General features: G+C 41.6%; 2 protein-coding genes across 2 annotated transcripts; one reads left to right on the top strand and one right to left on the bottom strand.

The window, feature by feature from the left end:
- Positions 1–418: 418 nt before the first annotated feature.
- On the top strand, positions 419–15806 carry LOC138966806 (probable lysosomal cobalamin transporter). The gene is made up of 15 exons (XM_070339146.1): positions 419–529; positions 1477–1653; positions 2316–2379; positions 2845–2939; positions 3439–3506; positions 3717–3805; positions 4778–4851; positions 5340–5465; positions 6218–6435; positions 6947–7049; positions 7569–7673; positions 9086–9229; positions 9873–9942; positions 10600–10703; positions 11881–15806. The coding sequence occupies exons 1-15, from the start codon at positions 470–472 to the stop codon at positions 11992–11994; spliced, it is 1611 nt and encodes a 536-aa protein (XP_070195247.1). The 5' UTR covers positions 419–469; the 3' UTR covers positions 11995–15806.
- Positions 15807–18443: 2637 nt separating this feature from the next.
- Positions 18444–23896, bottom strand: LOC138967721 (junctional adhesion molecule A-like). Its single transcript, XM_070340376.1, has 6 exons — positions 23799–23896; positions 23183–23301; positions 22115–22286; positions 20775–20948; positions 19840–19971; positions 18444–18559 (listed from the first exon to the last, which is right to left on the bottom strand). Exons 1-6 carry the CDS (start codon positions 23836–23838, stop codon positions 18444–18446), a joined length of 753 nt encoding a protein of 250 aa, XP_070196477.1. The 5' UTR covers positions 23839–23896.
- Between the last annotated feature and the right edge of the window lie 1096 nt (positions 23897–24992).

The raw sequence follows: 24992 nt of genomic DNA on the forward strand, positions 1-24992 counted from the left end.
ACCAAGAGTATCAGAGAGCAGCTTATGTGATTCCCTTACAGTGTTGCCGTTGATGCCCTCGATATGTGCTCATGAATGTGTTATTTATATTTTAATGCTGTATATTTCTTTTTGCGAAAAAGAAATCCAGTAGAAAAAAGAAATCAACTGATGATAACATGATGAACTACCCAGCGTGTCAGTCACGGTGATTAAAACTTGAAATGCCATAGCATTCAATTCATTTATTCCATATTCAGAGAAAGATGTTGTCCACTTAATAAAATCTCTGAATTTCAACAGTTGCAAACAAATCATCAGAAAGCAAACTGGGCCTTGCGGGAAGAAAATAACTCTCCAAAAGAAATGTCAGTACGGCTGAAAGACACAAGGGAGCGAACTGCACACAAGAACGTCTATCCATAAATCGTTCAATCTTCAAATTCGCAGTTTTCAATCAGCATGTAATCGTAACAAAACAGAAAGCAAGATGTCGATTCCCAGCTCAGTCCTCGCGGCTGGCTGGATCCCGTTTGTAGTCGTTCTTGTGGTAAGTGACACGCTTTTATCGTTGAAAGTGGAGTTTGGCGAACTTGTATCTGCACATCTGCTAGTCTACCGTTGCCGTAGGACCGAAAACAATCATTAGCTGCAAAATAGTGTTTTGATCATGATCATCCGGCCACTGATCGAGTCATATTGAGTCACATGACCTCATTTGTTGTTGATTTGCGATTGTCTTCCGGCAACCTGGAGCGCTGAAGGAATAGTTCGGCTCCTTTCTCTTGTCAGTTTAAGAAATGTTAACAGTTAATATAATTGACAATTTAAGTCAGTTAAGCAGACTATAGACAGAAATGAAAGTATGTCGGCCCAGGTTCACTTCTAAACAAAAGTAGACACCGCACAGCTCTCACTCTATTAGTTCTGTGATACTGAAACTGACACTTTCACTTGCTTCAGGTCCATGAATGATTTAAGCACTTAATTATTGACATTAATTAATGCCTAAGGGTAAGAAATAGTTAATAGATCAGTAATATTTGCTAGAAAATCATACACACACAGACACCCACACATGCCCACCGTGCACACGCAAACACATACACAGATTAACATACACACAAGGAATGTTACTCGTTCTTCACCAGCATCAAGGAGACACATACAGCTGGCACGATTTCGGGCCAGTTTGCTACCAAGTGCGCCTGTGTAATCAAACAAATTTTGTGTGTGAAAACTGAAATACACTGAAAATTCAATCGGAAAAAATAAAAATTAAAATACAACCTACCAACCCTAATTGTTATGGCCTGTATGTGTGTGTGTGTGCATGCATGCAGTGTAAGACAGAGAGAGAGAGAGAAAGAATTTCTCATTCAAGATGTCAACGTACGTCTTTGCCAGTCTGCAGATGTGAAGTGTTCTAATTTGTAATGCACAGTTACTCCTGAATGCCTACTATTCAAAACACATAATTATTGATTCTTTGTTCAGTTGACGCTGCTTTTCTCTGCATTCTACATCCGCTACTACATGAGCAAGTATGACAGTGAGTTGTCCTCTACCCTGACTGCCATCTTCGCCCTGAGTGTCACGCTGCTGACCTCTGACCTGGTGCCAGTTGACATTTTCCTCGTCTCGTACATGAAAAACTCTGATGGAACCTTCAAGGTGGGTATCATAGTGGCATGCTGATTTGCACAATTAAAGTATTCAGGCATGGGAATTGTCCGCGAAATCGCGGATTTCCGCGAACAGGAAATTATGTTTCAGCGAAGAAAAAAACTTGTCCGCGGCAAAAATAAGGTAAATTAAATTATATGACTACTATTGTCTCTCTATCCATTATTTGCTCACACGAGAACTATCTAAATATTGGTCTAAAATGCTAAAATTCGTTTTCCTTCCAGGAGGCTTCGCCCCCCTGGTCCCTCCAACCCTGTACCCTGCTGGGGCCTAGGCGGCCCCTGGACCTCAGCCCATTTTCAGAGTTTTTTTCTATTTTGGAATTCCCATGTCTGAGTATTGGAGACTAATACTAGTAATAGTTTACCACTAGGAGGACTTGTCAGTATAATCTGGTACAATGGTACTGTTTTTCTTGTTGTTATTGTTAGGTGTTTCCATTTTGACTTATGCTGTACATTCTAACTTTTGCTCAGCTCTTTCTTGGTAGACATACCTATGTACAACATCTGCAAGGGTGACTGATATTCTGGGAGTTTTGTTTCTGTGACATTTGGATGTATTGTAGCTGTACTTTTTTTTAATAATAATGCGAAAGAAAGCTTATATTAATCTGACTTGATGTGTGAATGGTTTGTAATGTGCAGGACTGGGCCAACAGCAGTACAACAAGGAGTGACCTGGAGAGTTCAGTGCTCTATGCCTACTATGGTATGAAAAATTATGATTGTATTTGTGTATGTGTGTGTGTGTGTGTAAGAGAGAGAGAGGGATAGAAAGAGTGTGTCTCACTCTCAGTGTCTCTCTTTTTTTCCTGTTTGCTAAATGAAATAATTCTGTCTTTTATTTGGATGGTAAATAACACAAAACTGAAAGTAAAACCTGAGCACCTTAACAGGTAACTAACATCAAAGAAAGTTGTGTTTGGTAATGTGGACAAATTGGGATAAGAGTGCTATTGTTATGTTTTGTTTATTTGTTTATATTTTTGATTGTACATTCTGTACGTGTACTTTGGGTAATACAAAAATATCAGACGCAGTTGATCTTTTAGCATGAATGGTAGAGCAAATATTCCTGTTGCAAATATTTTGTTAAATAGTTTATTTATGATTCCACTTAGTTGAGTTTCTTTACTTCAAATGATTGGTGTGTTTGTTTGTTTTATGTGGACAGCCCTGTATGGTATCATCTGCTTCTGTTTCTTCATCCTTCTGCCCTTCATGTATTTCTTCTATGAGGAGAAAGAGGAGAACTCAACCTGTAAATCGGTAAGCATTTTTACCTGAAATCTAACAGAGAAAGTGACTTGATGAGACACACACTGTTGAATCAAAAGAGATCTTTACTCACACTGAGTCACATACTCACACTGAGTCACAGCACAATTCAAATGTTTGTTTCTGAAGGCTTCTTGTGTGTGTTCTACGGAAGAAAAAGTCTTTAGGGGAAGAAGAAAAATGGAAATTTCTATTGTGCTGTCTTTGTCATGGTGATCACAAATTTTGTTTTGTTTTAACATTGTTTACTTGAGTTAAGGAAAATGTTTCTTTTTCACAGCAGATTGTAGTCCTTTCTTACTAGCACTTACGCAAAATACAAAATTCAAAGGGGTTAGAACTTGATGTTTTTTAACTGTATTACATGATCACTTAGATTGAGCTGGTAAGTTTGTGTGGAAGAAAAAACTCCTGTAAATAAACAATGCTGAGAGATAATGATTGTGCACAAGACAGTTTTAGTAATGAGCTTCACTTTTGTGTTTTTCAGCGATGCTGCACCAGCTTGAAATACCTGATCGTGTTTGTGATCATCGCTGCTGTCTTGTTACTGATTGGGTAAGCTGATCATTTATCACCCACTTGCATTACTTAGACATTGAAAAGTTTTGATTTTACTTGTCCAAATTTTTAATGAGTGTGTGTGTATTTGAAACAAGGGTGCTCTTTCGTCTTTCTTTTGAAGCAGAACCAGACAGATATGTATCCATTTATATACTTTCTCAGGGTTGTACCTCCAAATTATGTCTCGTATGTTCTTTCCTCCAGAGCTTTCGTGCCAACCAAGTCACCTCCCAGTCAGAACAGCACAGACTGGCAAAAGATACAGGACTTGTTTGAAGGACTTGGCAGCAATGGTGGGTATCGTTTTTGTCAGTCTGTGTGTAATAATATTTGTTTGCTTTGAACTGTGGTTGACATGCAATCAAACCTCCTTCTTGAGACCTCCAAACACCTGAGAAAATCAGGTCGTAATAGGACCGGCACGGTTGGCCTAGTGGTAAGGCGTCCGCCTCGTGATCGGGAGGTCGTGGGTTCGAACCCCGGCCGGGTCATACCTAAGACTTTAAAATTGGCAATCTAGTGGCTGCTCCGTCTGGCGTCTGGCATTATGGGGTTAGTGCTAGGACTGGTTGGTCCGGTGTCAGAATAATGTGACTGGGTGAGACATGAAGCCTGTGCTGCGACTTCTGTCTTGTGTGTGGCGCACGTTATATGTCAAAGCAGCACCGCCATGATATGGCCCTTCGTGGTCGGCTGGGCGTTAAGCAAACAAACAAAAAGGTCGTAATAGGGAGGGAGTCTTGAAATGGAGGTCAATTTACAGGTGTTGTGAACAAAACATCTGAAATACTATGGTCTTGAAAGAGGGAGGTGTTACAACAGGGGGTCTTAAAGAGAAGCTCCCCTATATTACAATCTATATTCTCTGAGCTTTGAAGTGAAGAAAATATCCTCACAACTGATGCAGTTTTTTCTGAGACCGAGGGGTGTAACCTTGACTAAACAGAACTTTCCCAGGATGAATGCTTATTATAAAGTGAGACTGTTTTGGGATCTGTTCGTATTTTGGTTGGTTCTGCACTGACGTTCAAGCAACTTGTTGGGCTATCTAAATGTTTGTATTCGAAGGAAAATGAAATGACCAGTTTTATGCACAGTCCACATGGATTAATTTGTATAGTTTGGAATATTTTTGGAATTTGTACCTAGTCCAGTACATGAAGTTTCATTTGAATGTACAAAATCTCTTAACTTTGGAATTTGTATCTTGTCCAGTAGTTACACTTGGATGTACAAAATGTTATAACTTTGGATTTTGTTTGCAGGCGGGGAGGATGCCATTTCCTTTGTGATCAGCGTGCTGAGTTTGTTTGGAATGCTGGGCTTCGTCACCTACACAGTCAGTGCTCTATTTTTTTTCCCTTTTCAATCAGTCATCACATGTTTCCATTGTTTTGTTTGTGTGCTCCATTATACACACCAAAAAGCATCTCATATGGCAAGTGTCTGTAAACACCAGTCATTTGGATTACATAAAATGAAAGGTAAAACAGATGGCTGAAATGCCTAAGACCACTGAGTTGTCTGTATATATTCTGATTGAGGTTTATTTATATTAATTGATCAAATCTTTTAATCAATCTTTAGATAAATGCTGGTGCATCTGTTGAGGACCATTTGTGGACCAAAGTTATAATCTGATATGTGAAAAGTGCAACCTTTTTGTTTTTTTTACCCCCCTAGGACTTCCTAGCCTTTTGTCCAAGATCAGAGTGTGATGTGTCGGGGCATGTGCCAATATTTAGAAATCTGCTAAAAAAAATTTCACCAGTAATATTTCCATGAGCGCACAGATTTGTAAAAATATTTTTTTACTGAAATCTACAGGCCTATGGAATGTCAGCCCTTCCCATTGAACTTCTGGCTGGGAAGAAGAGCGTCAAAAAGGAACGCTTGGCTGTACGCTCTGATAGGGAATCCACAGAGGGACGTCGCCAAGCCATCCGTGACAAGGTAAAAGAGGGGAGAGAAAATAATTGATAACGGTGATAATAATAATTGTACATTTATGTAGAGCTTCCCTTACAGCATGAAGCGCTATACAGTAAGAAACAATTTGCACAGGTGAAGAAGAGTTTGCATCAAATTAAGTCTTTGAAAAGAAAAGGGAAAATACATATCGATATACATCATGCATGACAAGTACAAATGAAAAATCTCTTATTAGATCAGTGAGTCACTGCCTAACATAAAATATTTGTGATTTGTATGCGTAACTGTCATTCAGAGACGGATGTTCTTTTTAGTCATTTGAACGCAGTCGTAATTTTTTTTGCGTGCTGTTTCAACCCTGAAGAAAAGGTTTACAGGTGTATGAATGTGATTATCTGTGGCTTATGTAACAACAAGACATTGTATCCACAAGACAGTTGTTGAAGTGTGCAGGAAAAAGGAAAAACGATTCGGACAACAAATTCACATTTACCTGTCGAAGAGTTTACCTCCTTTTTAAGGCTACCTTTCTTTTAAAACCTAAATTTGGAGGTCTTAGATGTGGATGGGGGGGGGTTGTGCACAGTAGGACCTTATGCATGGAAAAAATCTATTTTGTTTTGAAAAGTTAATGTTCGATTGTGCCTGATGACAGGTAGCAGGTTGTAGTCCCAAAATTACAGCGAATGATTTTTCTTCAGCCGAAAACACCTGTACAGTTCCAGCAAATACACATATACTAATGCTATGACATGAAGATGGTTCTTCCACAGTACGGGATTGGCAGACCCGCCTCGTCTCGGGACCGAAGTCGTGATGCAAACTTGGAGGAGGAAGAACGACAGCTGGTTCGCCGTGAGCGCCACCTGGAAGCCGAGGAGAAGAGCTGGCTCCGGAAATGTCTGGTGGTCCTGCGACCGTTGGAGATCCTCTTTGGCATTTTGTCCCTTCTGCTTGGTGTGCTGATCTTCATCTCTCTGCTGATGACCAAGTAAGTGCTTCTCCAGTATTTATCTTGGATTTTGTTTTGGACTTGATTTCATTTTTTTAAAAAGAGTATCCATATGCTGATGACTAAGTAAGCGCTTCTTCAGTATTTATCTGGGATTTTGTTTGACAGAATTTCACCAAGGAAGAGTACAAAGGGTTCCACTGCATTATCTTTCTTGACCAAAATACACCTGTCATGAAAGGCCATCTGCTGATAACGAAGGATGTGCTTCCCCAGTATTCATCTGGGATTTTGTTTGAATTTCTTTAAGAAAGAGTATTTCATTGCTGATGACTATAAGTGCTTCTTCAGTGTTTTTCTTGAATTTTGTTTGACAGAATTTCAGTAATAAAGAGTAAAAAAAAAAGGCTCCACTGCATTATCTATCCAGGCCAAAATATACCTGTAATAAAAGGCCATCTGCAACGTAGAGACACATTTTGCTGGTCCCACGGGTGTCTTTTCACAAGTGTTTGATGCAGTTTTACATGGATGTATTTTGTGTGTGCAGCATTGACAAGGCGATGCACGGTCTGGGCTACAAGATGGGCTATGCTCTGCCCACACGCCACCTGCCAAACCCCATCGACATTGTCCTTGTCTACTGTCAAAAGGTGACAGCCAACATAATAATAACTGTAATAATAATGAAGGCTTATTAAGTGGGAACCACAAAACAATTCCATGCACTCTGAGCTGTACAGTATTAAGCTACGAATAACAATACACATGAATAGCATCAAGAAACTCGGTCCTATGTTTATCTACTTTGTATGTTGCAATTAAGAACCTCCTTCCTTCATTTTTCAGACAGATAGGTAGTTTTCCCAGCTTCTGCTTCGTGTTCCTGTTTGCTATTTTTGAAGTTCTGCAGGGTTTCTGCTCACAGCTTAGTAACCCCCAACTGCATTCTCCTACATGTGTCTTTCTATTTTCAAGATTCAAGATTTTAATGTCCTAACAAGGTAACAAAAATTGCTGTAGAGTGTCTGATGTTTAAAATACATTACATTGAATAAGGATTTGGATTTTCTGTTCATAACCTCTTTAAATTTGCCCCCATTTTAAGACTCCCTCCTTTTCAAGATCCGATTTTGTCGATTGTTCTTCAGAATTGTCTCTTGTGTCTTCAGGTGTTCCCTCTGGACTACATCCTAATGACGGGGGTCATTGTGTACTTTGTGCTGTGCTCCATGACGGGTGTGCGCAGAATTGGCATCTGGTTCCTCTGGATCAGGGTATGGGGGTCAGCCTTGTCTCTCTCCTGTTGTCACTTCTCTACTGTCTTCTCCTGTCTTTTGTTTAATTGTCTGCTTTATCCATTTCCCTCTCTTTCTTATTTTTGGGGCATCTTTTTTCTTCAGTTGCTTTCGATTTTTCCTTTAGTTTGTAGGTATCTTATGGTGTGTGTTTTTTTTTTATAGATTGCTGATCAGTCAGACTTTCCAGTGTGATCAACTCAAGAGCTTTGGTTTGACAGATAAACTTTTTTCAACAAAAATACATTGTTAACAAAGATTGTTTCAGTGTGCAATGCATTCTGCGTCTGTTGGAAAGATGCAGTCTTTCAGGTACAGCTGGAGTTCAGGAGATTGACAGTGTGTCCATTTAAACAAAAACATTCTGTTGACCATGTCATCTGTAATGTTGACAAAACATGCAACCAAGCCTTATAGTTATAGTCCTGTAGGGATTGCTGATGTTGACATGTGTTGACAGATGTACAAGGTGAGACCACGACGCACGGTCCCACAGGGCTTGCTGATGTTGAAATGTGTTGTGTGTTGACAGATGTACAAGGTGAGACCACGACGCACGGTCCCACAGGACTTGCTGATGTTGTCATGTTGACATGTGTTGTTTGTTGACATGTGTTGACAGATGTACAAGGTGAGACCACGACGCACGGTCCTACAGGGCTTGCTGATGTTATGTTCACGTGTTTTGTGTGTTGACAGATGTACAAGGTCAGACGATGACGCACTGTCCTACAGTGCTTGCTGATGATGTCATGTTGACATGTGTTGTGTGTTGACAGATGTCCAAGGTGAGACCACGACGCACGGTCCCACAGGGCATGCTGATGTTGTTATGTTGATGTGTGTTGACAGATGTACAAGGTCAGACCACGACGCACAGTCTTACAGGGCTTGCTTATGTTGTTATGTTGACATGTGTTGTGTGTTGACAGATGTACAAGGTCAGACCACGACGCACAGTCTTACAGGGCTTGCTGATGTTGTTATGTTGACATGTGTTGTGTGTTGACAGATGTACAAGGTCAGACCACGACGCACAGTTTTACAGGGCTTGCTGATGTTGACATGTGTTGTGTGTTGACAGATATACAAGGTCAGACCACGACACAGTCTTACAGGGCTTGCTGATGTTGTTATGTTGACATGTGTTGTGTGTTGACAGATATACAAGGTCAGACCACGACACAGTCTTACAGGGCTTGCTGATGTTGTTATGTTGACATGTGTTGAGTGTTAACAGATGTACAAGGTCAGACCACGACACACGGTCCCACAGGGCATGCTGATGTTGTTATGTTGACGTGTGTTGACAGATGTACAAGGTCAGACCACGACACAGTCTTACAGGGCTTGCTGATGTTGTTATGTTGACGTGTGTTGTGTGTTGACAGATGTACAAGGTCAGACCACGACGCACAGTCCCACAGGGTTTGCTGATGTTCTGCATGATCCTGATGTTCCTGATTCTGGCTGTCAACATCATCGTGTATGAGCTGACGCCACAGTATTCCTCGTTTGGTTCCCAGCACTACCTGGTATGTAGCCTGCAGGAGTTGTCTCCCTGTAGAATGAGAGGCAGTTGCGTTGTGATCTAGACTCTCATGTTTGTGAGCACTTTATCTATTATATTGTCTCCTTGGGTCTTACCAGAATTTGATGGTTAATATTGCGGAAAAAAATCTGTCTAAGCAATCCCACTTGATGTGTGAGTTAATGGTTTGCAATGTGGAATAGTGAACAAAGAAGGAGAAGAAAAATAACTTTTTTATTATTATATGAAGTCTTATATCGCGCGCATATCTCCAGACTCGGACTCAAGGCGCAGGGATCTATTTATGCCGTGTGAGATGGAATTTTTTTACACAATACATCACGCATTCACATCGACCAGCAGATCGCAGCCATTTCGGCGCATATCCTACTTTTCACGGCCTATTATTCCAAGTCACACGGGTATTTTGGTGGACATTTTTTATCTATGCCTATACAGTTTTGCCAGGAAAGACCCTTTTGTCAATCGTGGGATCTTTAACGTGCACACCCCAATGTAGTGTACACGAAGGGACCTCGGTTTTTCGTCTCATCCGAAAGACTATAGGTTTGCTTCTAGTACAGCATTGCATCTTCTTATATTTTGTTAAGGATTTGGATCAAAAGAAATGAGCTGTTGTTTTTCAGAAAAATTCCACTGGAACAGGCAACACAACCACTTATTCCCTGGAACCATGTACTACAGAGGCTTCTACAGGTATTTGTTTGTTTTCCTTTTATGTATTTTCTTACATTTGCTGTAAAAAAAATCGTTTCTGAGTGGGGGTTGGACTTTTTAACAGGAAAACTGTAAAGTATCATTGTTTGATGTTTCCTTCTGTGGACCAATAGGTTAGATTAACCATGGGACGTTCATAACAATTCACAAAAAAATGTTTATGGAGATCTTACACGAACATTTGGGTCCATGTACATACATAGCTGGTCTCTGGGAATGTAAGTAGAATTGGTTCTTGTGAAAGATGTGTGGAAATCTCTCTCTCTCTCTCTCTTTCTCTCTCTCTCTCTCTCTCTCTCTCTCTCTCTCTCTCTCTCTCTCTCTCTCTCTTTCTTTCTCTCTCTCTCTCTCTTTCTTCTCTCTCTCTCTTTCTTTCTTTCTCACTCTCTCTCTCTCTCTCTCTCTCTCTCTCTCTCTCTCTCTCTCTCTCTCTCTCTCTCTCTCTCTCTCTCTCTCTCTCTCTTTTCCTCCATCCCTACACCCCCCCCCTCCCCCATGCATTAATCTAAGATCAGCAAGTTGGGATTAGGCACATTCAGATTTTGAGAGTTGTTCCTGAAGCATTAATTTGACTCTGAGTCCTGGCAAGTAAATAGAAGTGCAGACTGTAATCCAACATCATCTTATGGCTTCCAGGCGAATGCACCATAACTCGTATGTCCCTGCTCCTGACACGGTTCTTCTACAAGATGTGGTTCTTCGGCGCTGCTTACTACTTCCTCACATGGGGTTTTCTTGGGGTAAGTACTGGGTACTCAGTTATGAGTTTGAAATAAGGCTACAAAATTCTGGCAAAGTGTGTATGTTCTTCTGTATATGTGTTTGTGTGCGTATATTTGTGTGTGTGTGTGTGTGTTTTGTATAATATTTTCATTTTGACCTGTACAAGCTTAAAGATACCAATTACTTCCTATTTAAACCATCTTATACTTGACCATAGATAAGTCAGGGATTTTGCATTCACTCAGACCATCCTTGCACTTGAACACACACTAAAAACCAACAGCCTTGCTGCTTTCTTTGCAGAGCGGACATTTTGTGTTGAATTATCTCACAATCACACCGTCTTCTTCTTCTTCTTCTGCGTTCGTGGGCTGAAACTCCCATGTACACTCGTGTTTTTTGCACGAGTGGAATTTTACGTGTATGACCGTTTTTTACCCCGCCATTTAAGGCAGCCATACGCCGTTTTCGGAGGAAGCATGCTGGGTATTTTTGTGTTTCTATAACCCACCGAACTCTGACATGGATTACAGGTTCTTTTTCGTGCACACTTGGTCTTGTGCTTGCGTGTACACAAGGGGGGTGTTCGGACACCGAGGAGAGTCTGCACACAGAGTTGACTCTGAGAAATAAATCTCTCACCGAACGTGGGGACAAACACCCTTGTTTAGTGTTTCTTGTATAGAATATAGTCAATTTTTGTAAAGATTTTAGTCAAGCAGTATGTAAGAAATGTTAAGTCCTTTGTACTGGAAACTTGCATTCTCCCAGTAAGGTAATATATTGTACTACGTTGCAAGCCCCTGGAGCAAATTTTTGATTAGTGCTTTTGTGAACAAGAAACAATTGACAAGTGGCTCTATCCCATCTTCCCCCTTTCCCCGTCGCGATATAACCTTCGTGGTTGAAAACGACGTTAAACACCAAATAAAGAAAGAATCACATTTTATAAAGGTAATCAGCCTAAAAGTAATGGCTTTTGTCTTTGTAAGCATTTTCTCCAGTCCTTTTTCTGCCTTGATTGGTACTTTATTTTGTATGTAAAATTATTTTCTGCGATAATGAGCTGGAACTCCCAAGTACAGTTGTTGGCATTAGTGGGCTTTTATGTGAATGGCCATTTTTTTCATGCCATTTAGGCAGCCATACTCCAATTTCAGGGGAGAATAATACTAACGAGTTTTGTGTGTGCAGTTTGTCCTGCTGGGTTTCATCGTTGCGGTGGTGCGTGGTCGCCGCTCGGCCATTCAAGGGGAGGTGGACAGTGATGACTTCGAGGAGAGTGACGATGAACTCATCAGAGCTTAGATCATCGGCTGACTACTGGACGCACAGTTTCTTATTTATTTCGTGATTTGATTTTCTGTGTTGTGCTTTCAATTCGGAGGGTGATCGATTGGATGTTTTTGGGAGCAGCTAGCTGATTCTTGCAATCATTTTCAAGAATATTGAGACTAAGAAGTTAGTGTGTGTGTTTTACACAGACATGTTTTGTGACGAGATGGTGGATTGTGCTTTTTACTGTGCTGTTGTTTTTCTTTCATGATTTTTTTCTCAGTACAAATAGAGAGTCATTTCCAAGACAAAAAAATAGAGAAGGGGTTTGCTTGCATGAAACTTTTTTTATCTTTACTATGGTAGATTTTTAGTCTATGAATGCTTGACTGGTACATACTCTTGTTGTCCTTTTTTGTGAGCACTTACATGTGCAGAGGAACTTTCTCTTCGGTGACATAGAACAGAATGGAAAATATGAGTAAGAAAAAGTTGTAGGGTCAGCGATATAACTGTTAACAATTCGTAACTTACATTTCAGAAGGTGTCTTGGGGTGGAGGTAATTTTCATTTTTGATTAGGATTTGTTATGAATATATTGTATACAATATACAGTCGAATGTCCTCGTGACGTGGCGTAGCAGCTGGTGTGCCCTGATGATCCAAAGAGCTATGCCGGCCGGAGCCTTCATAGTGCTCCTGGCAGGTGTAACCACGCCGGACAGGTCTGAGGTGAATGGGGCCAGACTAAGTATACACCCTGGCCCTCCAGTTTGAGGGTTGTGCGAAGGGCTAACAGCTCATCCATGGAAAAAAATACTCGTTACAGAAACGTCAACAAGAGATACTCTTGTTGGCGGCCTATGCCCCGGACGGGGTCAAAGGCATAAGTACGTAAGTCCTTGTGACCACGTCTTCATAACAAGCACCTGTCCATTACGAGCACCCCAGAGAAACCCTGCCAAGGGTCTTTCCTATATCATTCACATTTTCATAAGTACCACCTGTCTGTAAGGACCGCTTTTGGCTGGTTTCTTGTGTGGTTATTACAGACAGGGTAGACTACTGGCAATTGACAACAAATACATAACATCTGGTTTATTCATTTGAATAAAATTCAGGAATTTGATTACCGTACTTTTCGGACTATAAGGCGCTGCCGTGTATAGGGCGCACCCCCTACTTTTAAAAATAAAACTGAACAAATCCTAGAATAAGGCGATGTCATGGATAAGGCGACGGCAGGAAAGAGAAAAAAAGAAAGAAAAAAATGAGGAAAAACATCGTACGTCGGAAAAAAACCAAAAAACAACATCAATGATCAAACATGGCGACCGCTCAAAATCGGCATGAAACACTGTTTCAAACAGAAAGTCAGGGAAGAAGATCAGCGGTACCTCAATCGTCACTCGTTGTCGTCATCGTCGTCACTCTCACTCCCAGAAAATCCAGAGAGATCTGATTTCAAGTTAACAGTGCTTGTGAAACCTATTTTATCCGAGAATAAGGCGACGTCGTGTATAAGGCGACCCCACGATTTTAAATGAAAAAAAAGAAAAAAGTATCGCCTTATAGTCCGAAAAGTACGGTACATGAATAAAGTGAACATAGAAGAGGAAGGAGGACTACACTTTGTTGCTAGAGCACTTTCAGGGTTTAAACTGTGTTGGCCTGTAAACGTTAAAATGGCAAGTCTGCCATAGTGTTTCGGGGTATGTTTTCAAGTTTGTGCAATCTTCGCTTTGCTGTGCATGTGTAATTTGATTTAATGATACTTAATTCTTGTCCCGCAGTGGGGCACTGCGGTTATGAAATTAAAGGCCCCTCCTGTTTTTGGAACCGCAGGAGCTTTCTAGTTTGCTGTTAGGTAGATTTTTGGTTCCTCTTTCCTGTCATGCTCTCTTTTTCTTCATGAATTCTTTTCTTTTTTCTGCCTTCTTGCTCATTCACCTGTATTTTTTCCAAAAATCTCTTCTCTTGCCGCTTGTCTCGCGATTCATGTATAGTTTAATCTATTAGTGTTCTGATGTAAGTCCAGCAGTAGATAGGTTAAGCCTATTTTAACATACTGGAAACTGGTAATCTTCCAGTAGGTATTAATTTAGTTTTACTAAAGCCTGCTGGGACACAAGTAATGGGTTAGTGCATTTGTAAACAGGAATCGCTTGACAAGTGGCCCCCTTCATCCCCCCCTTCCTCGTCCTGATATGGCTCTGCGTAGTCGGCTGGACGTTAAGCAACAAATAAACAAACAAACAAACAAACAAACTTAATTCTTGTGTACTGATACAGTGTGTACCAGTTCGATGTTGTAGGCTACTATAGTACATCTCCATGCTTGTATGCAATAACTGTGATTTACATTTTCATTTTCCTGGTGCCTGTATCATTGATTTCTGTTGCATTTGTACATAATTGCCTGTAAGTATGTCTGTGGTCTCAATTTATGAGTAGGTTGTAACGTTTGTTTAGAGGAGGAGTGAGGTGTCATATGTGCCCCCCGCGGGTTAGGGGGAAGAATTTACCCGATGCTCCCCAGCATGTCGTAAGAGGCGACTAACGGATTCTGTTTCTCCTTTTACCCTTGTTAAGCGTTTCTTAAGTCAACGTTTGTAAAGATTTTAGTCAAGCAGTATGTAAGAAATGTTAAGTCCTTTGTACTGGAAACTTGCATTCTCCCAGTAAGGTCATATATTGTACTACGTTGCAAGCCCCTGGAGCAATTTTTTGATTAGTGCTTTTGTGAACAAGAAACAATTAACAAGTGGCTCTATCCCACCCCCCCTACCCCCACCCCTTTTCCCATCGCGATATATCCTTGAACGGTTGAAAACGACGTTAAACACCAAATAAAGAAAGAAAGAAAGTGTCATGTGTGGTTCTGATGTTAAAATGTTCTTGGTTTGTTGAAGAGAGTTCTGTATGTCAAATCGAGCCTGCTGTTAATGTTATATACAACATGAAGGAACCACTGCACCGAACTTCCAGAACAGTATTTGATGAAGAAGGCGAAGGAAGGAAGGTGCATGTAAACAAAAAACTGTCCTTAACGTCTGTAAAGAAAATGGAGGATACAACATTCATCCCTTTTCTGAGTTTGAACTATTGTATGTTTTTTTTCAGATGTTGTAATTTTTGCACTAATGAAGAAGCTTGTATTACTGAGCACTATGATCATTTATTTGGATTTATGTAACGAGTCTACTGCACTGTCTGCCTTTTATGTTTGATTGCCCTTATATGCTGTCCACTGAAGTGCAGAGACAATAGGTTCTAAATGAGTTGTTTATTTTCATATTGCACAAGCCTACTGCATTCAATTTGTAATCTTGATAAAAAGAAAATTGGATGTCTGGAAGGGGGTGGGGGGAGGGGGCGTTGAGATTAAATCAGAACACATAATTTGGTGTGTTGTTTGCGTAGCTAGAACAGGCTTTAATTGTGATAGATAAAAAGAGAGTACATGTACTTCATGTAGGGTTGATCAGAAGTGGCAGTCCTTTGAAGGGTCGCTGCAGTAGGAAGCTATATAATATGTGTGACCATTACTGCAGGTTCTTTTGGTGAACAAAAAGAGCGTTTCAAGCATCTGTGTTTCATGCAAAGTTAAATAAACCACAGTGTACAAAATGCCTACTCAGTTTTCTCATCGCTTACCGCACGAACAAATGTGAAGTTTAGAACACAAGCGCTTACCGTTGTAGGCAAGTTGATGCCGAGTATGTTTTCAATATCTGTGACATTATTTGGCTACTGTTTTTTGACTATTCTGCTTCTTTGCTAAATGTTGACACTGTTCTTTTGTACATTTTTGTTCAAGAATAAAAACTAAATAACACAAATAATGTGTGTGAGGTTGTTGACTGGTATTTGATATGCGTATCATCTTAGATGGGCTACGAAAGAATTTGATAGGTTGTGTGTGTTCTCCAGTTTTACGTACTTTTTGCAACGCACACATAGGCCGGCATTCACAGACACACGCACACAGATACACATGCACACGCACTCACAATTTTTTTTTTATCCCAGCCAATAACCCGTATGTTGTGTGAAAAGTATGAATTTTTCACAAAGAAATCAAGGTACTGTTCCCGGACAGGTATTATGTCTGATTGCGCTTGTGCTGTGTCTGTAGCCTTACATCTTTATCCTTGTTAAATGAAGTTCTGTTCAGTTCTCTTTGTCCCTCTCCCTTCCCCAACCCCCACCCCCCAAAAAAAATCCAAGTCTGTGTTTGACACTGTCATATTTGTGGGGGAAATAGTCACTTTCAGGACTTTGTGTTACTTGCTCAACCTCTTTGTCCAGCTTCTGACACACTTTAGAAGACACAGCTGGTTTGACTCTTCTTGAAATTTGTGTTTGTACTCATTGTGTGTGTGCGTGTGTGTTTTTCACTGTGTTTCTGTCTCTCTTTCTCCCTCTGTCTGTCTGTCGGTCTCTCTTGCTCCCTATGTCTGTCTGTCTGTCTCTCTCTCTCTCTCTCTCTCTTTCTCTCTCCCTCTCTCTCTCTCCCTCTCTCTCTCTTGACGGTTTCACTAAGTACACAGAGAGCATAACACAAAAAAGAGAGCCAGTAAGTAAAACCCGAAACTCGAAACTTAATGATATTCAGCTTTATTTACAAATATCACATTTTGCGGATCGTCACAGCTAAAGGCACAGGAAAGCAAAACAGAAGGGCTTTATCTTTGATTTAAACATTAAAACTTTGTAATAAACATCACTGAAGTAAATCAAGCCACAGAGTAGCGATACTAAGCAGTAAGTTCAGTATTTTATGAAAATAGAATTGCATGAATAACCAGTCATAATGCTCAAAAGACAGAATTACGAAATAATTTCGGTGTGGGAGGGGGTGGGGGGGGGGGGGGGGGGGGGGGGGGGGGGTGGGGGGGGGGGGGGGGGGGGGGGGGGGGGGGGGGGGGGAGGGTAATTAGAGGTAGGAAGAATTTAATGTTGAAGGCTGAGTATTTTATCAGGACAAACAAAGTAGCTTGCCGGAAGGGGAAGATTATTGCTGTGTTTGACAATGGCTAGAATTATCACACCCGTCCAACATTAGCCAGGGAGCTCCACGACGAACCAATGTCTGTGTGTGTGTGTCTGTGTCTGTGTCTGTGTGTATGTCTTTTAGTGAAGTTCCTGAGCTCTTTTTGACGATGACTAGAATTATCACACTCGTCCAATGTAACGCCAAGGAAAAGAACATGGCAGAACTCATTTTACGAAAACAAATCCAACAAAATCGAAAGATTACGACACAATATACGACGTACACTTGAGTTGCACGACTGGCTTGAATATACAAATGTAAGAAGCTACCCCAAAAAAGATGTTTTGGAGTGGTTTGATCGGGGTTAAGGGGGAGGGGGAGGGGGGGTGGAGAGACAGAGATAGAAAGACAGACAGAGAATTTGAGCGCTCGTGGTTATTCTAGCACGAGACAACAGGAAGGACTTGAAGCATGCTAGACGACATGCTCAGCGGCAGTCTGAGAAGGTCAATGATAACTTCTTTGTTAGTTTCACGTGCAAAGCGGTTGTTTCATCAGCGTCAGAAGAGGTTTCATCGGAGTACGGTCGTGTCAGTGGGTCAATATTGATTGTGTTGTGCGTGTTTCACGTGCAGAGCTGTTGTTTGATCAGCGTAGCAACGTCAGAAGCAAGGGCAGCAATGTCAGGGCAAGACTGTACACCACAGGTCGCGAAGAACCTGAAGGAGCAACAATGGAGAATGGTAGTAGTTAAAAATGTAAAAGGACAAATCGCGGCAAACAAAAGCACAGACTGTGCAGGCATAAATGCCATAAGGACTCGCACGCTTGCACAAGGGTACACACACACACACACACACACACTATCTCTCTCTCTCAGTCTCTCTCTCTCTCTCTCTCTCTCGCTCTCTCTCTCTCTCTCTCTTTAGGGCGAGGGCCAGATGCAAAAAAACATATCTCTGCTTATTCTTGTTACCCTCGAAAAATAAAGAACTCTCTCTCTCTCTCTCTCTCTCTCTCTCTCTCTCTCTCTCTCTCTCTCTCTCTCTCTCTCTCTCTCTCTCTCCTTTTCTGTCTCGTGCGTCGGTTGTCATTAGGGGGTGGGGTGGGGCGTGAAACACTGAGTGAGCGAAAAAGGACTCTCTGCATTGACAATTGCTTTCAGTGCAGCTTGGGTCGTCGTTGAACCCCGCCCCCCCTCCCCCCCCCCCCCCCATCCCTCCGGCTTGTCGCCCTCTGTGTCCTCCCCTCCTTTCCTCTCCCACCCCCACTTTTCTTAGAGAAAAAAAGACACCATTTCCATCAATGAGGAACCAGGAAGCGGCTGACTTGCAGACTCCTCACTCACACAAAATCAAAAATACATCGGGTATAGAGAACTGTCAATATTCTTGTCAATTTCCATTCTCCACATAAAGAAAAAGAACAGAACTTCGACTAATCAATTCCTTCACAAGCAGCATCACAGTGGCATTAGTTTTCTTTACCAGTACGCAATAGTGGGTGTCAGTTTCTCTTTCCATGTCTGTTCCAAGCTAGCTGTTCCACACAGCGAGTCACACCCACTGAGAGCAGGGGTTGTCGTTCCTGCCCCTGGGGCTGAAAGGCAGAAAAACGCACCTAGAGAAATTACCCTAGTTTTACAAACCCCCTACCACCTCCACCCATCTCCTCTTTTTTTTTCAAGCGACTGGTAGAAACCAGTTTATAGTTTATTTCTTACCATTTCTAGTTTCCTTTATTTCGAATCACTGTTGGAGCTGCAGAAAAAGGTGCGTTTTTTTGCCTTTCACCAACGTTCTTAATGACACAAAATATATGAATAACATAATTAAAATAGACCAAAAAGAGATAGATTTTCTCTCTCTCTCTCTCTCTCTCTCTCTCTCTCTCTCTCTCTCTCTCTCTCTCTCTCTCTCTCTCTCTCTGTCTCTCTCTCTCTGTCTGTACGTCTCTCTCGTTCATTTCTCCTTTTTTCCTGTCCGTTTCTGTACGGCATCTGTCCGATTCTTTATTTCTTTGTTTAAACCGTGTAGTATATCTTAACTTACCGTAAGACCTTTCTTTGCACAACTTACCACTAAGGTCGGCAGTTAGGATAGCATTCACAGCATGGCTGTACGGTCGCGGCCTCACAACTTACCGTTGATGGCGGCAGTGAGGATAGCGTTGACACTGCAGCGGCATTGCTGTAGTCGAGGTATTGGTTATGACTCCACAACTTACCACTGATGGCGGCAATTAGGATAGCGTTCACAGCATTGGCCATTGCTGTGGTCGAGGTATTGGTTAAGATCTCACAACTTACCGTTGATGGCGGCAGTGAGGATAGTGTTCAGTTCACAGCATTGCTGTAGTCGAGGTATTGGTTAAGATCTCACATCTTACCGCTGAAGGCGGCAGTTGGGATAGCGTTCAGTTGACAGCATTGCTGTGGTCGAGGTATTGGTAAAGACCTCACAACTTACCGCTGAAGGCAGCAGTTAGGATAGCGTTCGGTTGACAGCATTGCTGTAGTCGAGGTATTGGTTAACCTCACAACTTACCACTGAAGGCGGCAGTTAGGATAGCGTTCAGTTCATAGCATTGCTGTAGTCGAGGTATTGGTTAAACACTTTCTACCCCACCTATGTTGACCAGGTTTTTTTTTAGCCGAGACCAGCTGTGCTGCAGCAGGTCACTCAGAATTGTAGTAACTGCGCAGAAACTGTGTATCAACACGCTGGAATGCAGGCGTTAGATTGACGTTTCAGGAAGCGACTGAAGCTAACAGTCTAAGCGGATATATCCATACCTGGTCAGACAGAGGAATATGCGTGGGTACGGATAATTATATCCGTACTTGGGAGACAATGAGCGGTTAAGACCTCCCAACTTACCGCTGAGGGCTGTAGTGAGGTTAGCGTTGACAGCGTCGTTGTAATCAGGGTAGTCCGCCTCACAGCGAAACACGGCGCCTTCATCGTTTGACGTTAGGTACACTGGTAGGGTGCTGTAGGCCTCTCCATAGCCTGGGCAAAGAAAGAAGAATACAGTCGAAATCATTCGTGCTGAAGAACCTGTTCACTTCCTGTTGAGCCTGGAGTCTTCTCACTAGTTTTTTTGTAAGAAATTAAATCACCAACAAATTCCAACTCAACACAGCAAGCATTCAGGGTGTTGATTTTTGGTATGTGACCAATTGGAGGGAGTCCTACCCCATGTAAAGCCCTGGCCAGATCTGGCCTAGCTGTTTACACTGGAAGGAGACCGATAGGTCGCGGTGCCTGTAAATGTTTTGTATTGTATTGTATTGTATTATATTGTATCGTTTTAGACGTACAATAACCTGTCTGGTTTTCGAGTCTTAATTAATTTTGGATATATGTCAATTTATTTGTTTACGATTTTTAAAAGGGTCAAAAGATAAAGGTGAAAATATCGTCTTTTAATACCCATAAAACGAAGTGAATGTGATGCTGAGAATTTTCACCTAACATAATGATGAACCTCAGGTCAGGTCCACGTACCTTCAGAAATCCAACGAGATAAAAATAAAAATAAAAATAATAAAGTGGTCAAGGAAACATGCATATCCAAAGAAGATAATGAACGAATAAAAGCCAAATGTTTTGTACATCAAAATGTCAATTTCCATTATAGGTCAAACACATCTGCACGAGATTGGTTGATGCAGTGATTAAAAAAATTTAAACAATTGGAAAAAATTGTTTAAAGGTTGTCAGGAAAGGTTGGTCAAGAAAGGTAGTCAAAGAAGGTATCCATAAGAACAACGAAAAAACAAACAAAGCAAAAACATCATGAACGAAATTACCTGAGCTATCACTGCTACTCGTGTAGACGGCATTGGAGGTGTCCAGGGCCACGTTGTTCTTGAACCAGGCGAAGGAGGGAGGGGGGTGTGCGCGTGACGAGTAGCACGTGATGTTGGCCGTGCTGGAGGCTGCCGGGGTGCTGCTCCAGTACGCTGTCACGTTGCTAGGTAGCACTGCAAGGCGACAAATACCGGGCCGGGTCTCTTAGTTTCTTTGTGTGTGTGTGTGTGTGTGCGTGCGTGCGTGCGTGCGTGCGTGCGTGCGTGCGTGTGTGTGTGTGTGTGTGTGTGTGTGCGTGCGTGCGTGTGTGTGTGTTTATTTTCTTCTTTCTACAGTAAATTTTATTTATGTACACTTATAACTAACCATTTTCAACCTCAGGAAAATGTATACGGTTGTATTATTTTTTGGTTTGATTTTGTTGTTGTTGGATGTTACCTGATTGTAGGAAGGAACATTCTAAAACAAAAATATGAGGATATGCCACACACAAAAATCATAAAATGCTAGAAGGCCGTTAACCGGGTATCTCAGTGCTAGGTGCGGCATCCTACTTCTACATCTAATGAGGTCCGATGCCATTGAATTCTTTCAAGAACACAAACAAACTCAGTTACTAAACCCCTGAGTACCCATAGCTTACCAACAAAACCCCAAGAATGCCAGCTTATTGACAGAACCGCAAACTAAAAACTTACCAACGAAACCCTGTAACACTACCTTTAAACCATTAAGTCATTCATTGTGCCAAGTCGACTTCGTAAAGTTTACTTCAAGAAGCTCGCTCGCTGCTAGGCGACTTCGGGCTCAATGAAGGAAGGCCTTTACCGATGAAACTCCAAAATGATTGCTCTTGAACGGGCGGGGATGTAGCTCAGTCGGTAGTGCGCTGGATTTGTATCCAGTTGGCCGCTGTCAGCGTGAGTTCGTCCCCACGTTCGGCGAGAGATTTATTTCTCAGAGTCAACTTTGTGTGCAGACTCTCCTCGGTGTCCGAACACCCCCCCGTGTGTACACGCAAGCACAAGACCAAGTGCGCACGAAAAAGATCCTGTAATCCATGTCAGAGTTCGGTGGGTTATAGAAACACGAAAATACCCAGCATGCTTCCTCCGAAAGCGGCGTATGGCTGCCTAAATGGCGGGGTACAAACGGTCATACACGTAAAAGCCGTGGGAGTTTCAGCCCATGAACGAACAAACAAACAATTGCTCTTGTACGAGAGTCAGAAACACACTCTGACCAGCCAAACCCAAAACACTAATTTGCCAAGGGAACTCCCTAAAACACCCACTAAGTTGACTAACGTGCCTACGAAAAATCCATAGCACTGACTCACCCACAACAGTAAGAGAGCCGTAGTAGTTGTTGCTTCCAACCTCGCACTGGTACTGCCCCTCATCGTCATTTGTGACACCGACGATGGTCAAGTTGTACTGACCACTCACCTCGTAGTGGTCACCGCTGGTTGTGATTGTATCGTCCACTGTTAGGGCGTTCAAGTTGCCCGGCTGGTCAAGAAAAAGAGTGGGGAGTTACCATAGTTTTGTAGGATTTGTTTTCTTTAAAAACATCCGACAGCGATTGACACCGAAAATCGACTTTGCTGATATTCTGTTTATATTTTGTCTGTAATAATTTCAGAATGTGTTAAAACAAATGTAAAAAATGTTAGAGAAATCAATCGGACAAACATTTAAAATATGATAACATGCCAAGAATCAAATAAACGAGGGTTGGGTAATTGAATGAGGTATCTGACCGGTCAATTACATCCACAGGACCTAATATGGAAGTGATATTAATCCAAGGTTTACGTTTGTTGTTATGATGTGTTTCTGTTTGAATTTTTGTAACGTGTCTCTCCGATATGGCTGTAAATAGACTAATTAGTTTGTTAGTCTATTGGACTATTAGCTCGTTAATCATAACTAACATGGTTATTTGCACTAGGCTTTATAGTTATTTACAACGATAATAAGATATTTATTATACAGTAATGAACAGGACAATTTGTACTCTTTTTTTTTGGGGGGGGGGGGGGTGAAATTCAGATCATTCTTTGTTGACGGGGGGGAGGGGGGGGGTCTTTCTGTGGTTTTGAGGGGGAGTATCTCACATTTTTTCCCTGCGTTTTTAATTGAATCTTAGTGCTCCAGAATTATCTGGGCCTCAAAAGATACAGGAAGCCGAAGAAAAAAAACCGGCAAAAATTAAAACAACAAAAGTTGAAAGTTTAAAAATAAAAACCCACATAAAAGAAATAAAGAAAAAAAGTTAGAAAAAGACACACATAAATACAAAATTTTAAAAATTAAAACTTGGAGTACTTCAACTATGGAAACATCAAAAGATCGGCGAATTATCCGTGCATGGGTTATGTTAATAAGATCTTCAAGATACTTACCACATACCACTTGACCTTATCCGATCCCTGATTGGACACGAGACAAGCCAGGGTTGCATTTCCACCAATCACAGCCGACGTATTAAAAGGTGCTAGGTCAATGGTAATGCCTTCGGAACCTAATTTAAAAATAATACGAAAACATTAATAACGGCAATGACGACAACGATTAGGGGAAAAAGAAGAAAGAGGAGAAGAGGAAGAAAGGACAAATGTGTTCATTTAACAAAATTGTATTGCACTTTGTCTAAGGCAAACATGAACCAAAACAAAGCAAACCAAGACACGAACACCACCACCACCATCATCCTCACCACCACCCACACCACCACCACCGTTAACAACAGCAGCAACAACAACAAAAACTAGAAACTATAACAATAGACAAAAACAGACAAACAAAACAAACACCGACAAAAAATCCTCACCATGAAAGAAACTATATAACTGTGAACACTCAGTAACTACGGTGGCAGAGTAACATACATCACATTTTGATCTTGATACTCTGTCTCATATTTACACAACTTCAGCTGACAAAGAAAAAACATCATCATTGAAGCAAACAGCGACAACAGTTAATTAATTACCGTATAAGAATCACTTTCTTCCTTACCTTGAATGAACCCGAGGACGAGCAAGCACCATAGCAGCATGATGAAAACGTTCTCGAACTTGCAGATCTTTGCAACAAAAACTGTCCCTCCAAGCCGCTTCTAACTCTCATCAAAGTTGTACTTGGGTGTCCGAAAACTCTGGACTTTATACGCTCATGTTGTTTCGTATGGCAACGCACGATCCGCTAGTGTTGCTAACGACCGTTCTCCAATTAGGACAATCGAAACATCAAAGGTAAACGGGGTACCCATTGCACCACAAAGACAAAAGATCCATCAAAGGTGGGTAATGGGGGTGTATGTTTACGTGGGTGTGGGAACAGGTGTGGGTGGGAAGAGGGAGGGGAGTGACAAGGAGAACAAAAAGCAGGGACTTTTGGCCGAAGGATCGCAGGTTGTGTGGGTGGAAGAATGAGGAGCAAGGGTGTGTGGGTGGGGGCATTGATGTTAATTGGGCGTAGGCCTTTTGGAGGGTGTTGAGGTCAAGGGTGGGCATGGGGTGGCTGTTATGGTTTTCACCATAACTGAGAAAATTCATCCTTACAACAGCTAAACAATAACGACAAACAAAATAAAGAAAACAATCAACAAGGGAATTGATTGGGATAGGAGTAAAGACTGGAACAGGTATGTGTGCTTGTCTCTGTCTGACTGTCTGTGTCTGTGGTTTTCTTCGTCTGGCTGTCTGGTTATGTAGCTGTCTGGGTGTTATGGATTTTGGGGGTAACTGGGTAAATTCATTCTAACATCAGCTAAACAACAACGACAAACAAACAAACAAAATGAAGAAAACAAATTAACAAGGGAATTGATTTGGAGAGGAGTAGAGACTGGAACAGGTATGTGTGCATGTCTCCGTCTGACTGTCTGTGTCTGTGTCTGTGTTTCTCTCCGTCTGACTGTCTGTGTCTGAGAGAGAGAGAAAGAGAGAGAGAGAGAGAGAGAGAGAGAGAGAGAGAGAGAGAGAGAGAGGGAGAGAGAGAGAGAGAGAGACACACACACACACACACACACACACACACACACACACACACACACAGACTCACACAAAGAAATCCAGTGTACCTGTGCCCACAAGATTAAAACAACTAGCTAACGTGCTATATTCACAGGTCTGTGTCATAGAATGACTATGTCCCCCATCTCCCATACCAACGTAAACAGATAACTCCCACCAATATTTTGACATTGAA

This window comes from Littorina saxatilis, linkage group LG5 (assembly GCF_037325665.1).
Source record: "Littorina saxatilis isolate snail1 linkage group LG5, US_GU_Lsax_2.0, whole genome shotgun sequence".
Lineage (NCBI taxonomy): Eukaryota > Metazoa > Mollusca > Gastropoda > Littorinimorpha > Littorinidae > Littorina > Littorina saxatilis.